The sequence below is a fragment of the Panthera tigris genome, chromosome C1 (genome assembly GCF_018350195.1).
Source record: "Panthera tigris isolate Pti1 chromosome C1, P.tigris_Pti1_mat1.1, whole genome shotgun sequence".
In the NCBI taxonomy this organism is placed as follows: Eukaryota; Metazoa; Chordata; class Mammalia; order Carnivora; family Felidae; genus Panthera; species Panthera tigris.
The window spans coordinates 216,956,499-216,972,820 of record NC_056667.1 but is presented as its reverse complement, the minus strand read 5'-3'; the positions used below and the strand labels follow the sequence as shown (position 1 = coordinate 216,972,820).

General features: G+C 55.9%; 1 protein-coding gene across 2 annotated transcripts in view; it reads right to left on the bottom strand.

Annotated features, from left to right (window-relative positions):
* ESPNL (espin like) overlaps positions 1–16,322 on the bottom strand; it is a 28,542-nt gene that overhangs the window by 7,596 nt on the left and 4,624 nt on the right. For both annotated transcript variants that reach the window (XM_042997776.1, XM_042997777.1), the window contains exons 4-5: positions 15,019–15,201; positions 5,991–6,122 (exon numbers count right to left, since the gene is read on the bottom strand). In XM_042997776.1, the coding sequence (XP_042853710.1) occupies positions 5,991–6,122; positions 15,019–15,201 (315 nt within the window). The remainder of the gene's footprint in view (positions 1–5,990; positions 6,123–15,018; positions 15,202–16,322) is intronic.

Below are 16,322 nucleotides of genomic sequence, written 5' to 3'. Positions count from 1 at the left end.
CCGCCAACGGGCACAGAGGGAAACCGCGAGGCATTTAGAACACTTCTCAGAGCCACAAGCAGGGGCTGTGGGGCTGTGGCCTCACCTCGGAGCAGTGGTGTAGTGCCCAGGCCACCCCCTCCCCAAGGCCACTTGGAAACAGAGATCACCGAGTTCAGTCCCAGGGAGCTTGGTGGTTGGGGAAACCCAGGCCCGGCACTGCAGGGGCACCCCAAACTCACCCCCATAGCCTGCCCCATGTCCAGGGCAAGGCACAGACCTGCCTCTGGCCACCTCCCCCACCCCCAGCACTGACAGGTGGCAGCCAGGAAGAGCCTTTGACCTGGAGCTCTCTCCCCAGCTCAGCCCTGAGCAGCCTCAGCTTTTGGGACCGACTGACGGAAGCCAAGACTTCTGGGCCAGCTGACTAGCCAGCAGGAGACACGGGGCATGCAGGCCACTCTAACAGCACAGGGGTGCCAGCACGGGGACAGTGCTCACCTCCTTGCCCCCTGCGTGTCCCTCCTTCGGCAGCAGAGAAATCACTTTTTGGTTTAAAGATGAAAGTTGAAGTCCGGCCGACGCCGTCTCTTGGACGGCAGACCTCGGGGCCCCGGGCCGCGTCACGGAGGCCCTTCTGACACCTGATTGCCCCGGCTCGCGTCTCCAGCCAGTCGGACCACAGCCGCACCCCCCTCAGCACCCCACCCTGGCCGTCAGACTGGAGCTCCTCACCCCTCCTTCCGCGGGCAGCGGAGGCTGGACACGCCTCCAGGTTGGGGCTGCAGAGAGCCCCGAGCAGGACAGAGGACATGGTTCAAAACAGCCCCACGTGGGATGTGTGGCCTGTGGCCGGGACCCGTGTCTGGAGGGTGTGGCCCATGTTGCAGCGCCGTTTGATGCTCTGCTGTCTCTGTCTTAAAATCCTTAATCATTTTGGGGGCCCTGGGGGGCTCATTCGGCTGAGTGTCCAACTTCGGCTGCAGTCATGATCTCACGGTCTGTGGGTTCGAGCCCCACCTCGGGCTCTGTGCCGACAGCTCGGAGCCTGGAGCCTGCTTCGGATTCTGTGTCTCCCTCTCTATCTGCGCCCCGCCCCTGCTCATTCTCTGTCTCTCAAAAATAAACGTTAAGAATTTTGTTTAAATAAAAAAATAAATTTCTTAATCATTTTTGAATAAGCAGCCCCAAATTCGTCGTGCGCTGGCCCTGCATGTGATACAGCTGGTCCTGCTGGACAAGCCCCTGGGTCACTCTGAGTGTCCCCTTGCTCACATCCTGATCCCACCTCCCTGCGAGGAGGCACTGACTGACCTCAGCTCGGCGGTGCCCTCAGGAGAACCCCTGACCCGCACCCGAGTGTCTCCAGACGCTCCATCGCTCTCCTGTCCAGGCCCCGCGGCCCACTGTGGCCACTGGAAAGGGACACAGCCTGAAACCCCGTCTGCCCGGCCACCACGCACCTCACACCTCAGTCCTCGCGGGAATCCGTGTGGAGATCCCGGGAGCCCCGGTGGGCTGGGGTGCGTCCGCCGGCCCCCGGTCCGGGAGGACCCGCAGAGACGGGCCGGGCTGTGCACGGGCAGCTGCAGCCGTCCTGGGCTGTCAGGACCCGTAGCAGCTGCCGCCCCGGAGAGAGCAGGAGGTGTGGCATTAATATTTGAAGGCGGAGGTATCGGGTGGCCAGGCGGGCTTGGGGTGGCTGTGGGATCCCTTACCATGCACCTTAACCCTCCACGGTGCAGGGGAGCAGACCGTCCGGGGATGCGGGCGGGACTGAGATCCCTGGGTCAGACAGAGGGATCCTCTGGTACAGAACCCCTCTCCCACAGCCCCCCGGGGAGCAGACGGGGAGACAGGATCAGAGAGGGCAAGGGGCTTCCTCAAGGCCCCAGAGCTGGGATGCGGGAGAGCTGGGATCAGAATCTTATTTGAGCCCCTAGTCCTTGCTCCGGGAGGCCCTCGGATCACTGCTCCTTTGGTCCAGGGGCATCAGCAGTAGAGGAGGAGGCAGATGGGTGGCCCTCGGGGGGCGGGGTGGGGGGGCTGGCGCCAGCTGGGTCTCTCGCACTCCTTCCACGGATGCAAGTTCTGGCTGCATTTCTAGGGACAGACCCAGAGGAACCTTGTTGCTCCCAAATAAAATGGGGGTCCCCCAGGCTCCACCATCCCTCCCCCACCTCCTGTGTGCCCAGTAGCCATCTGGGCCCATATCACATCACGCCGGGACCCAATAAAACATGATGCTTGCTCTCTGCAACGTGCATTGGACCCGGGACCCTTGTGCCGTCTCCCAGCATCCACGACACAGACGTTTGCTGGCTCACGACCTTCAAGCAGGGTTGAGTCAGACCCCAGACCCTGTGGCACAGCTAGAGAGCCTGGCCCTGTGGTCCGACGGAGGACGGCTGAGCCCCGGGGGCGCCCGCACCACAGGGTCCCCCTGCTGCCCGGGCCCCTGCCCCGCCAGGACTCCCCCTGCTTCCTGCCCCTGCCTGGGAGCCCTCGGCCCCTCCGGTCTCAGGGGTGGGGGGCACAAATCTCCCCACCCCCTGGAGGACTGAGGACTCAGCTCGGGCCACAGTGGCCTCTCAGGCAGGGGGAGACGAAAGAGGCCGGCAGTTGGTTTGAGGCCCAGGGAAATGGACTGGGGCCCCAGAGTGGCACCTACAGCCTGGGAGACCTCGGGGCTGAATCCTGCTCTACCCCTCACCAATGAGAAGCGCTGGGGAGCCACTCCCCGGGCCTCGGTTTCCTCGCCTGTAAGTCAGGAAGATGAGGGGTTACGGGGGGCGCCTGGCAGGACCCGGCACCGGTAGGGCTCGGACCTGATCCCCGTGGTTACCCTGGAGAGGCGCTCACCCGGAGTTCTAACCGGGTCCGCTGTGCAGCTTCCCAGGTGGCGGGAAAACCGGCATCCTGACTAAGCGAAGCTGCCCGGAGCCGAAGGAGCACGGATACTGGGCAGGACACCACTGCCCCCGAACCGGGCAACTGGCCGGAGGCCGGCAGACATCTGGGCCTGGGCTGGCGCCCTTCCTGCGGTCTGCTGTCTTTTCCTGTTTTCGGTGAGATTTGAGCAATGCTGTGCCCGCCATGCATTATACATAGAGGACAGCTGTGGCGAGCAGGGTTACAGGCCTGTAATGCCACCCGGGCGGAGAAAATCATGACCCACAGATGGGTGCCGGACACCGGTCACCATGGCTGAGATTCAGTTACTGGCCGCACAGCCAGGCCCCACCTCTCCCTGGAGAGGAGGCTGTCCGAGGGAGTCCCTTGCCCTCTCTGGGCCTCAGTTTCCCCAGCCGAAAGGAGAGGGTCCTAGAGTCCTTCTGGACCTAGGGGAGGGACTTAGCCCCCACTGTGCATCTCCTCTGCCTTCACAGGGCTCTTCAACCCCGTTTTACAGATAGGAAAACTGAGGCTTGGAGATGCTCAGAACTCGCCAGTGCTACCCAGCCAGAAGGAGCCACCCCAACCCCGGAGGGAGGGAGTACAGGCCTAGGGGTGAACAGGACAGTCCGGATGCTCTGGAAGGTGCTAGGGGGCTCGCTCCTCCCCTCCTGGAGGGTCGTGCTCGACACCTGAGGCCGCTGTTCATCAGTGCCACCACCTGACCAGGACTTCACTCACACCCGGCCCTGCAGCTGCCACCCCTGGAGCCCCTGCCCCACCCAGGTCAGAGAGGCCCAACCCCTCACTGTGCAGAGCGGTGCCTGAGAGCCAGGGGGGCGGACAGACCTGGCCCAGGCTGAGGTGGGGCCTGGCCTCCCTGAGCCATGGGCAGGGCCTGCCTCGCCACCAGCAGCCGGGTCTTGTCCCCCGGGCCACGTCTCTGGAGACCCACGACCTCCCCGGGGCCAGCGCAGGCTGTCCTGTGGTGCGGAAGATGACAGCTTTGGCCTCTCCTGAGCCCAGCACAGGAAGAGACCGGCACGGCCACCTGTGGATATTGCGTTTCCATCAATATTGCATTAGGCGCACAGCCCCCACTCCTGGGCCCCGGGGCCCACAGCTGACGCCCTGCCCTCCCATGGGGCCAAGCCTGCGAGCGCGAGGCAGGCGGCCTGGGAAGGGGGACATGCCAGCCACAGGCGAGGGACTGGCCTGCTGCCCTGGGCGCTCAGCGAGGCAGAAGGGAGGCTCCGGTCCTCACCCCGAGTCCCACACGGGCTCCCCCAGCTCCCCGCAGACACAGCAGTGAGCCCGGGGTGGGGGGGCCACAGGGTCGGCCCAGACTGGTTGGGGAAGCCCGCAGAGACCAGAATTCTGTCTCGAATCCTATGGTGATACCTGGGAGACGGCCAGGGCAGCAAAACCCCCCAGCAGCTTGGGACGGGCCGGTTCTCCACGGCCCGGGGAGTCAGGAGACCGCAGAACTCCCGGCCCCCAAAAGAGCTGGGCAAAGAGGCCAGGGGGTTCTGGCAGGTGTGCTGGCACCTGGGGATGGAAAGCTGAGGTCAGGGTCGCTGCCCCGACAGGCTGGGGACGGGCCGGGGACCCCACCCTGAGGCCAGGCGGGACCTGCTCCCCGGCAGCCGAGCAGCGCCCACCCCACCTCCTGATCTCACCTTCCAGGTTGGCCCAGGAACCACACAGGGACCACACAGGGGCTGCGAGGGTCCCCGAGGGCCAGGACACTCCTGGCTTGTGGCCTGGGAAGCTCTGCCCACTACACCGGGAACCTGCTGAGCCCGACCAACTCCTCGAACCCGAGCCCAAAGGCAACATACGTACATCATTCCGCAAATAAATTACTTCAAGCAGTAAGTTCTCGTTTCTCAAACCACAACAGCAGGGCACTGACATGTGCCCCAGGGCACCCGAGCTGCCCCGAACTGCAGCGAGCCTGGGTGTGGGTTTCAGGTGGCGGTGACAAGAGGCTCCTGGCAGGGGCCGGGTGAGGACTGTCCCACAGGCCCAGGGCCAGGGAGGCCTGCAGCTCTGCCTCCGTTGGTCCTGGATGCTCCTGAGGGAAAAAGAGGCACGGCAGCAGTGCCACAGTGAGACCTGGCTTTGGGGGGCGGGGGGCAGCTTCCCCGGTGGACCTCAGGCTCTCACCCGGAAATGGGGCCAGGTGGCCCCAGGGACACCTTCCGAAAGGGTGGCCACTAAAGCAAAGTGGCAAGAGCTGTGGCAGGTGGGGACTAATCTGTCATAGCAACTGCCTTGGGCCTGGAAGGGGGGAGGGATGGGCGGGAGGGACCCGGGGTACCAGGCTCCATGCGGACCACACCGCTGACTCCAAGCCACCTGTGTGCCCGGCCCCACCCACTCTTCATTCAGGTGCACTTGAGGTGGCCTGCCGTGTGCGGGGGGCTGGCCCAGCAGGATGCGTGGGATCCTTGTCCCACGGATGGGGAAATGGCTCGGTGGGGTGTGGAGCCACGAGGGCCACGCCGAGATGGGGGCACGGGGCTGGAACCTGCTGCCTTCTGCCTTCAGGATGGCCACGGGGCTGGCACCTCACCAAGGACCCAGGGCCCTGCTCCTGCCCCCAGGGTATCCTCAGTCTGACAACGTCACCCCACAGGAGTCCCGGCCAAGGTCCAGCCACAAGCCCAGCCCTGGTCTCGGCCATAGCCCTGGCCCCTGCCCCGACCCGTCACAGCCCCGGTGGGAGGCCCAGTCATGGCCCCTGTCACAGCCCTGTCATGGCCTTTATCACGGCTCCTGTCACGGCCCCAGTCACAGCCCTGTCATGACCCCAGTCATGGTCCTTATCACAGCTCCGGTCACAGCCCCAGTCACAGTCCCAGTCCCAACCTCTCTCGCGGCCCATGCCATGATCCCTGCCATGGCCCATCACGGCCCCGTCACAGCCCTTGCGGCTGCCCGGCCCTGGCACCCGGCCAGCTGACTTGTGGCGCTGGCTGGGTCCCGGCCAGGCCCCTTCTCCTGGGAACAGCATGGTGTCTGCAATGAGCTTTGTCTCTAACTCGGCCATCAGGGCGGCAGGAGTCCCGTCACCCCGGCCCCCGGGGACGGACGGGGACCGTGGAGCTTACCGGCCGGGCGGCCTCCTGCAGGAAGCGGGCGCAGTCCCGGTGTCCGTGGTAGTCGGCCAGGTCGGCTGCCGTGCACCCATCTTTGTCCCGCAGGGAGGGGTCCACGTGGTGGGAGACCAGCGTCTGGCAGCACTGCAGGGAGGGGGCACACGAGCGACCGCTGGGCTACCCGCCTGCGCCCACGGCGCTCACCAGGTGCGACGGAGAGAGGGCGCCGTGCCCGCCCCACCTCACAGGTGGGAAACCGAGGCCGCCGACAGCCGAGGGACTTGCCCAAGGCCCCGCCGCCATTCACTGCAAGGACAGGGCTTGAACCCCCGCGCCCCACCAGGCAGCAGCACGCCCTCGTCCCGGACAGAAACCGAGGCACCCGCAGTAAGGAACTGGCCAAGGGCTCAGCCGGTGAGCAGGCGGTACGGCCAGCATGGGGGCTCGGCCCTGCCCTCGTAGTCCGTGCCCGGGCTCTAAATGCGGAACCGGTGTCCGTTTCCACAGCAGCGCTCAGAGGTGTGCATCATTCTCATGCTTAGAAACAGGAAAACGGAATGATGGCCGGTTACTGCCGGATTCGTGAACAGGGGTGGGTGATTCCAGAATGACGGAGGTTTAGGTCTGCAAATCTGCGAGGTGGCTGTGCCAGCAGCGGAACAGGCGGCGGATGGATCCCATCAGGGAGCAGAGAAACAAGTCCCCAAGGACAATGTAAAACATGGACTAAATGTAGAAGCCGCCTTCCTAAAGCATCACGTGGGTAACTAGGAACCAGGCAGGCTCAGGAGCCAAGGAATATCCGGAGGGATGAACCCACCACTCAGAGCTGTCTTTGCCCCTGGGCACCTGGGGGGGCTCAGTCAGTTAAGCATGGACTCTTGTTTTGGCTCAGGTCATGATCTCACCGTGCGTGAGTTTGAGCCCTGCACCGGGCTCCATGCTGTCAGTGTGGAGCCTGCTTGGGATTCTCTCTCTCTCCCTCTCCCTCTGGCCCTCCTCCACTTGTACTCTCTCTCTCAAAACAAATAAGTAAACTTTAAAAATGAAAAAAAGAAGAAGAAGAACTGTTTTTGCCCTAAGAGTACGCTGACACAGGAGAAACGGTTATCTTTGGCAGCCTCGTGGGACTAGGGAGACCAGCCAAAGCTCACAGTCTTCCAAAGATGAGGGCTTGACCCTCATAGAAGAGGTAAACCAGAAGTCAACCAGCCCTCTGCTTCCCATCACTTGGTGGTCCAAGGAACCTTGAGCCTGGAATGTGGCCTGAGATCCTGGGCTTACAATTCCCATGTGTGTCCAACAGGCAGAGGGAAGTAAGGTATCACCCAAGGCCTCACATGACTCCTATGAATTATTTTTCAAATATAAGTTCCAGCATACAGTCAGACAAAATCAGGAGCACAAAGAAATAAGACACCAGAACCAGAACTAGAAGATCCAACCGGCAAGGAGATAGACCCACAAAGACCTGGGAACCCAATAGATAGAACACAACTGTGCTTCCTAATTTCAAAGGAATAAAAATCAAGCTTGAAAATGTAGGCATGGAATTATAAACTATGAAAAGTGACGTGGTAGATTTGAGAAATGAGTATCAGTAGGTCAGGAACATGGAAATAATAACCAAGTTAAAAATCAAAGCTGTAGGATTAGTAAACAGAAAATTGGGCAGACGCAGCACAGACAGACTAAAAGATGTGAACAAAAACACCAGCAGACACAAGAAGGCCTAAAATATGTGTGGGGCACCTGAGTGGCTCAGTTGGTCGAGTGTCTGACTCTTGGTTTTGGCTCAAGTCCTGATCTCAAAGTTTGTGACTTTGATCCCTGCAATGGCCTTCATGCTGACGGCATGGAGCCTGCTTGGGATCCTCTCCCCCTCTCTCTCTGCCCTTCCCCTGCTCTCTCGCTCTCTCTCAAAATAAATAAACCTTAATATTTTTTAAATAAATAAAATATGTGTAATAATAATCCCAGAAAGAGATGAGAAAGAGAATGGGTGCACAAGTCACTGAAGGGATAATGGCTGGGAAATTCACGGGACTTCTGGAAGCACCAAAGCACAAATTCAAGACGCTCAAGCAATCCCAAGTGAGAGAAATAAAAAGCATTCCAACTCAGGTCATAGTGAAATTGCAGAAAACCAAAGACAAAGTGAAAAACCTTAAAAGCGACAAGAGAAAGAATGATTATCTTCAAAACCATGGCCCCTCTCAGCTGACTTCTTTGTAGAAACCACAGGCAATGAATGAATGACATTTTCAAAGCGGTGAAAGAAATAAGCTGAAACGACAAAGCTACAGTTCTATACCCAGCAAAACTATTCTTCAATACTGACAATGGGATAAAGATGTTTCCAGGCAAACAAACAAAACAAAACTAAGAATTGGCCTGCAACAAACCCACACTAACAGAACATCTGAGGCATCGGCTTCAGACTGAGGGAAAGGGATCCTATATGGAAGGCTGGAGAAGCCAGAAAGAATGAAGATGACAAAATGGTAAATTTGTGGATAACTTTAAGCCTTTATTCCTTGACCGAATGGAAAACAATAATGTCAGACAGTTTTTTTTAAACTGCAGAAAGAGAACACATTAAAAATGGTGACCCCATTGCATTCTAGCCTCATCGACACCCTGCAGACTTTCTTGCTCCCTTCCTTCTTGCTACTGGCCTCTAGGCTGTACCTTGAAAAGCTCAAGTCCATCCGTAGGGAGCTGGGGGTTGCCAGGGACCATCATGCTCACCACGTGGAGAAGGCTTTGCCCAAGAGATGGGGAGGCAAGTTCTTCCCACGTGCCTCATGGCACCAGGCACCATTCTGGAGTGACACGTGGACCATTGATTCAATCCCAACGTCACCCTGTGAAGTTTGTTACTGTGCCTGCCATTACACAAGAGGACATGAGGCACGGAGAAGGACAAGAAGCCTCCCCAAGGTCATACAGCTGGATTCACAGCAATGGCACTAAGACCCCATGATCTTCATAGGCACCCTAGACAGAGGAGCATCACAGGACAGTGCAGGGCTGGAAGAGACCTCAAGGAGAAATTAGCCCAGAGTCCCCCATGCCATCAGTCCCAATGCCCCCTCCTTATTACAAATATTTTCTGATACCCCATTCACTATTCTAACATGAACTCTAAATATAATGCAATTTGCTTGCACATGTAATAATTACTATACATTTTTGAAAAATTTTTAATGTTTATTCATTTTAGAGAGAGACAGCACAAGCAGGGAAGGGGCAGAGAGAGAGGGAGACACAGAACCTGAAGCAGGCTCCAGACTCTGAGCTGTCAACACAGAGCCCGACGTGGGGCTGGAACCCATGAACCATGACCTAAGTCAAGATCATGACCTAAGTCAAAGTTGGCTGCTCAACCGACTGAGCCACCCAGGCGCCCCTAATAATTACTATATTTATATTTTATAAGTATTTATTAATAATCATTAGTGACATTCTATTAATAATAATTAATATATATTTTAAAAATTGCTACTACACTCTAATATACAGGAGAAAAAAATAATTTATAATTTAAAAGACATGCATTTTACTGTGTGAATGTTTGGGCACGAATGCACCGAAGACAAAGTCTGATGTCAGTATCGTGAAAAAATGAGAAAAGCATTGAAATGGACAAAACAGATTACTCAGTGTCCTGCTTAGGACACTCTGGTGGTTATTTCTGCCTTTCATTCACTGCCTTAGAGCCAACTACTCTGCAAGCTGTAAAAAAAAAAAAAGTTCATATTATAAATATAAAGTTCATAATATAAATATAAATTATAAATATATATAAATATATATACTGATCTTACAGTTACACTTCAAACTGCGGAGACTCAAACATCAGTGATGCCATGTTCCCAGACAGTGAGTAGTTCTTACTAAAGTGCTAAATAAAATACTATCTGCCCTCAACACACACAGTGGGACCATTCTTGGGAAGGTCTTATGTGTACTAAAACTATGAGAAATGTTGGGGTGTGTGTGTACACATATATCTGCATTTAGATTCCGAGCTTAGATAATTACATATACTTGAGCTGGGTTCAAAGCCCAAGTAATTATAAACAGGTTTCCCACCGACACGCATGTCAGAGCCATTGGGAAATTGTGTGGGGCGTGAGACCTTCTGTCATTTTGTGCAGGACTGCCCGGTGAATAGCAGGTCCCCTGGTGTCCCCTCCACCACAACGCACCTCGATCACTGGACTAACCAAAACCAGCCCTGAAATTTCCAACACCCGCCACAGAGGGTGCTGCCCTGTTGAGAACCAAGTACTCCTTGGTCACGTGCTAAGCAGGTGCTCAATCACTATGTGTTGGATGAGCGAGTATCTGAATGAAGGAGAGCGAACGGGTACACATCAGAGGGTCTGACCAATTAGCCTCTCATAGGCGCAGGAAGTCGACCGAGGCGATCATGCTCAGAATGCCTTTAGGGACTCCTGCAATACTCAGGAAGCTCCCTTCTTGAATTAGCAGCAACTCAACGTTAGGTAGAGAACTACCAGGGAGTTATAATCACTTTTCTAAACCTTGAGGGAACCTCATTTACACCTGTCTTCTGTGGTTTCCTTCTCAACCTCGACATCAAAGCCCCAGACCACACCCCCTCTTATGGCAACTTCCTGCAGCGTGCCCTCCTCTCGAGATCCCGATCCCGTAGCAGCCTCCTGATGCAGCGTGAAAACTGCAGAGAGGCTGCAAGGCCTGCCACGGGGGACCGCTTGCTGCCAGCAGGAGCCCCTCCTCTCTGCTCCGTTCTAGCAGTCTGGCCACGTCTAGCCCTCTCCCTCGCCAGAAATCCTGCTCCTTCCCATGTTCAAATCGCCTCGGTGAGAAGCATCGTCTCTACGAATTCTTCCTAGATGAGCTCAGCTAATGCCATTCGCACAGACAGTTCTTGAAACTGTATATTAGAATCACCTGGGGTGTTTTAAAAAAGTCCTGATACTTGGAGGCTCCAACTAGAGCCAATTAAGCCAGGACGTCTGGGCGAGTGGAGCCCAGGTGTTAGGATATTCTAAACCCGTCCTGGAGAGTCCCAGGGTGCAGACAACTTCGAGAACCAGTGTGCCAGCACTATACAAAATGTTAGCAAATGAAATTCAGCTACATATAAGAGAGACAACGTATCATGATCAGGTGGAGTTTGCTCCAGGAATGCAAGGTTGGTTTAATATTGTTAACAGTAATCAGAGTAGAAAGCAAGGTCTTGAAGAGCTATTTGCACACCCACTTCCGCTGCAGCATTGTTGACAATAGCCGAGAGGTAAAAGCAACCCAAGTGCCCACTGGGGGATGCACAAATAGAAGCGATGTGGTCCATCCACACACCGGACTATTAGTCTTAAAAGGGAAGGAAATTCTGTCTTGTGCTACCACATGGGTGAAACTTGAGGACATTCTGCTGAGTCAAACAAGCCAGTCACAAAAGGATAAATACTGTATGATTCCACTCATATGACATTCCTAGAGTAGTCAGTCACACTCCTAGGGACAGAAAGTAGCAAGGCACGTGCCAGGGGCTGAGGGAGGGGGAGTGGAGAGACGTTCGATGGGGACGGAGTTTCAGTTTTGAGAGATCAGAACCCAGAGATCTGCCGTACGACAGTGTGCATATAGTTACCACCACCACGCTTAGAGATGGTTAGGAGGGTAAGTTCTACGCTACGTATTTTTTACCTCAATTAAAAAAGCAAGTAAGTATGATTCGCATCATTCAAAGCATAAAGACCGTGATATAGTAAGACAAAAAATATGCTAAACAATCATTGCTCTCCTTTGGAAGCTGCTAGGACACCAGCTCTTTATTCCGAGGTTTTATTTTTTAAATCGGTGGGGGTGGGGCACCTGGTTGCTCAGTCAAGTGAAGCATCCGACTCGTGATTTTAGCTCAGGTTGTGATCTCACAGGTGTGAGGTCGAGCCCCAAACTGGGCTCCTTGCTGGGAGTGGAGCCTGCTTAACATTCTCTCTCTCTCTCTCTCTCTCTCTCTCTCTCTCTCTCTCTCTCTCTCTCAAAACAGACAAACAAACAAAAAAACAGGGGAGGGGGGGACTGTCCCAGCTGAAGAACCTAAGGAGATACGAAGACCAAATGTAGTGTGAGGGGACACCCGGGTGGCTCAGTCTGTTAAGCGTCTGATTTCGGCTCAGGTCATGATCTCATGGTCCGTGGGTTCGAGCCTCAAGTTGGGCTCTGTGCTGACAGCTCGGAGCCTGGAGCCTGCTTCGGATTCTGTCTCCCCCGCTCATGCTTTCTCTCTCTCTCTCAAAAATAAACATTAAAAAAAATTTTTTTAATGTCGTGTGATATCTTGGAGGTAATTCTGGAGCAGAAAAAAGACATTAAGTAAAAAACTAAGGAGATCTGAATGAAGTATGGACTTTGTTTAGTAATACTGTATCAACTTTGGTTCATTAATTGTTACCAATACACCATGCGAATTAAGTTGCTAATGATAGGGGAAAACGGATGTGAGTCTGTGGGGATTCTCTGTATTCATGTCTCAATTGTTCTAGGAATCTAAAATCATTCTGAACTATTATAAAATAAGCATTTATGGTAAAGTTGTGGGGGAGACCAAGCATTATCCTATATTTCCTGGACGGAGTATATTTCTGGCACTGTTTATGGATTAAGAGCCTCAACAGGCAAACCTCTAGTGCGTGGCCCTTGTTTAGCGATTACACTGTAGTCGGGGAAGTGGACGCGGGATGACATCAGCAGGCTGGACGTGAGGTGACGGCAGGACCTTACTATGAATTATTTTTACTTGTGATGACGGTTTGAGGCTGTGATAAAAAAAAAACCAAACAAAGGGAGTCCTCATCTCTTGGAGACGTTTGCTAAAGAATTTTTCTTTTTCTTTCTTTCTTTCTCTCTTTCTTTCCCTTTCTCTTTCTTTCTTTCTTTCTTTCTTTCTTTCTTTCTTTCTTTCTTTCCTTTCCTTTCCTTTTTCTTTCTTTCCTTCCTTCCTCTTTCTTTTCTTTCTTTCTTTCTTTCTTTCTTTCTTTCTTTCTTTCTCTTTCCTTTTCTTTATTATTTCTGAATAAAACAATGTGCTATCTCTGGTTTGCTCTTAAATAACCCGGTGGCAGGGGGAGGGGCTGAGGAAGGAACAGCACCCAGACGGGTAAGTTCTTTTTTTTTTTTTTTTTAACGTTTATTTATTTTTGAGACAGACAGAGACAGAGCATGAACGGGGGAGGGTCAGAGAGAGAGGGAGACACAGAATCTGAAACAGGCTCCAGGCTCTGAGCTGTCACCACAGAGCCTGACATGGGGCTCGAACTCACGGACCGCGAGATCATGACCTGAGCCGAAGTCAGACACTTAACTGACTGAGCCACCCAGGCACCCCTAGACGGGCAAGTTCTGATCCCATGCTCTTTTGTGGGTTTAGAATTTCCAGAATGAAAAGATTGAAAGGAAATCTGTTCTCGGCTTTGCGGCCTGAGTTATTTTATGTTTGTATGAAGGAGGCTCGGACTCTTGGCTCATCTGTCGACTTCTTGGGCTCGTGTGGAGCGTTTCATTTAAAGGAAGCCCCCGCTGTGGCCGCTGTTCTCAGCCGCACCGACTGGCTGGGCTCAGGGCTCCTCCGGTCCCTCTGAACTCCGGGTTCCCTCACCTCCTTGGACCCTTCTGTTGTCACGTAGTGGGACAAAAAGCAAGACCGACTCACCCTCTTCTCCCAGGCCTGCCGAAGACTGTCCTGGCCCCACCTGAGGCTCGCCCTGCCCTCCAACCTGCTATCGCCTCCCTGCCTAGGTAGGGGATGGAAACCGGGGGGCAAGCCTGGAGGGCCAAGTGGTGGCCTGGAGGAGGAGGGAGGGAGGATAGCTGGAGCGGAGCGAGGGGAGGAGCGGAGAGTCAGAGGAAGACAATTTCCAACGAGCGGCTGTGCGCTGGGATGGGGGCTCCTTCGCCTTCTTTGAAAGGAACGAGCGTCTTCCCGTGACTCTTGCTTGTGACGGTTGCTCTTCCTTGACGCCTCTGACACCGGGCCACCTGGGCCCCGGGGACACTGTGGCTTCCAGTGGGGAGCAGCCGTCCCCAAGCGTAGACCCCAAATGGGATACCTAGCTGCAGCCGATAAAGCCCTCCCTCTCGACTGGCCTGCCTGGCACCTTGCAGCAGGCTGGGCCCTGGGGAGGGTCGTGGGAGGTGGCCTCCCCCTTTGGAGACCACTATGTGGGGCTGGGGGTGGGGCAGGTGTGCTTTGCTCTTAGATATTCTCTGGTCCTGCCTTTACGTGAGGTCTCTGTGCTGGTGGTGCCCGTGCAGGGGCCAGGTGCTGAGGGCTGGGTCTGTTCTCAGTGTTGGGCCTTCCTTAAATATTTATTTTTTGATTTTTAAAGTTTATTTACTTATTTTGAGAGAGAAACACAGCATGTGAGCAGGGGAGGGGCAGAGAGAGAGGGAGATATATAGAGACAATCCCAAGCAGTGGGATTCGAACTCACGAACCTCAAGACCATGATCTGAGCCGAGATCAAGAGCCGGACGCTTAACTGGCTGGGCCATGCGGGCGTCCCTGGGCCTTAAATATTTAAACATCACCCCTTCCTACTCCAGGGTGTCTGCTTCCTGGAGACTGGGCCACGTGAGTCCCCAAGATTTACTAGATAATAGCAAAAGGGCTAACCCCGCACCCCTGCTCGGCCCGGCCCCCCAGTGCTCACAGCAGAGCGCAGCAGCCAAGGGCTGGCCTGGGAGGGCCCTCGTGGAGCCCAAACCCCGGGACGACACACACCAGGGGTCTCTGTGCAAAGCAGGGGTATGCACAGAGGGGAGAGTGTGCATTTTGCCCCCAGATAAATCAGAGTCTGGATCCTGGGCAGTGACTGCCCCTCTGAGCCTCACTTCACCATCTGTAAAAGGGGAAGCAGGACACCTCTCCTACAGGGCTGAATAACTTAGACAGGCAGCGTCTGGGCGTGGCGAGCTTTCTGAGGCTCCTGGGCTCTACTGCGCGGGGGCCCCCCCCTCCACCCCCCCGCCTCGCCTGCCTTACCTCCAACTGCCCGTTCTCTGCTGCATCGTGGAGAGGGGTCCCACCCCAGGAGTCTGTCATGACGGGGGCACCCATCAGCAGGAGCCGGTCTAGAATGGGTGTGTGGCCGCCTCGAGCTGCAAAGTGGAGGGCCGTGGCCCCCTCGTTATCCCGTGCCGCCAGGCCAATGTCGGTGAACGTGACCTGGGGGAGGTGAGGGAGAGAGACCAGCTGAGCAGGTGACCACTCCCAGGGAGGGTGGTGTAGTCGGGAGGGAGCCCAGCACAGAAGAGGGAGGCCACCTTCCCCCGGAAGCCCCGGGGACAGCCATGTGACCCAGGCCGCTAGGGAAACGCGAGGGGCTCTTCTAGGCAAATTCTGCCTTCCTGGTGGAAGAGGCTGGGGGGGTGTGGTGTCTTTTTCTTTTCTCCCTCTTCCTGCCTTGCATGTGCCCGGCTTTCACCATAAGGGAAAGGCCAGGAGAAGAGTAGGGATGCAGCCTGATGGGGCTGGGGGCTGATCCGAAGTCAGTGGCCTTTGCTGCTTCTATGTGGGAGGGACAGCAAGAAGGACATCTAGCCCAGCTGTGGCCTGCAGCCAAGAGCACTGCAGGAAGCCAACAGTGATCTGGGAACAGAGCCCACCCATCGGCCCCAAGGGAGGGGCTGCCCAGCCCTGGAGACAGTAAACCGGGTTAGAGGCGGCAGGCAGACGGGCCAGGAGGCCATCTGGAAAGACCTTTCTGGGCCTCAGGGCCCATGGCCCCGGCTGCTCCTTCCCTGGGATGAGCCCCCGGTGCTCCCTGGGGCTCGGTGGACACTCTTCCCTCCTGCCCACCCTCCCCACCCCCGCTGCTGCCTCCAGCTGCTGCTTCTGCCCCAGCAAAGCCCCATGGCTCAGCTCCGTGAGCTCAGCGCCTGCTTGTGCACGGCTCTATGGCCAGAGATGCCAGGACTCGGGTCAGGAATCCAGGTGTGGGGACAGGCACATTGGTGGCGTCAGAACCGCAGGAGAGGGCATGTGAGGACAAGTCCACAGGGAGGCTAGGGCCGGGCTGCAGGGCTCTCTCCTGGGAGTGGAGCTGGCTGGAGCAGGAGTAGCTGTGGGAAGGCAGCCCCGCAGGGACACGGCCCGGGGACACGCCTGGGGATACGGCCTGCAGATGCGCCCCTGCTAGGTGCCTCGGGGGCCCAAGAGCCAGCCTAGGAGGCAGAGCGGCAAAGGGAGGCCGGAGGCAAATGCTGGCAGCCTCATAGGCCAAAGCGGGTGGCTGGACTTCATCCCGAGGCCGGGGGAAATCATTTCTTCCTCGTTCATTCATCTGC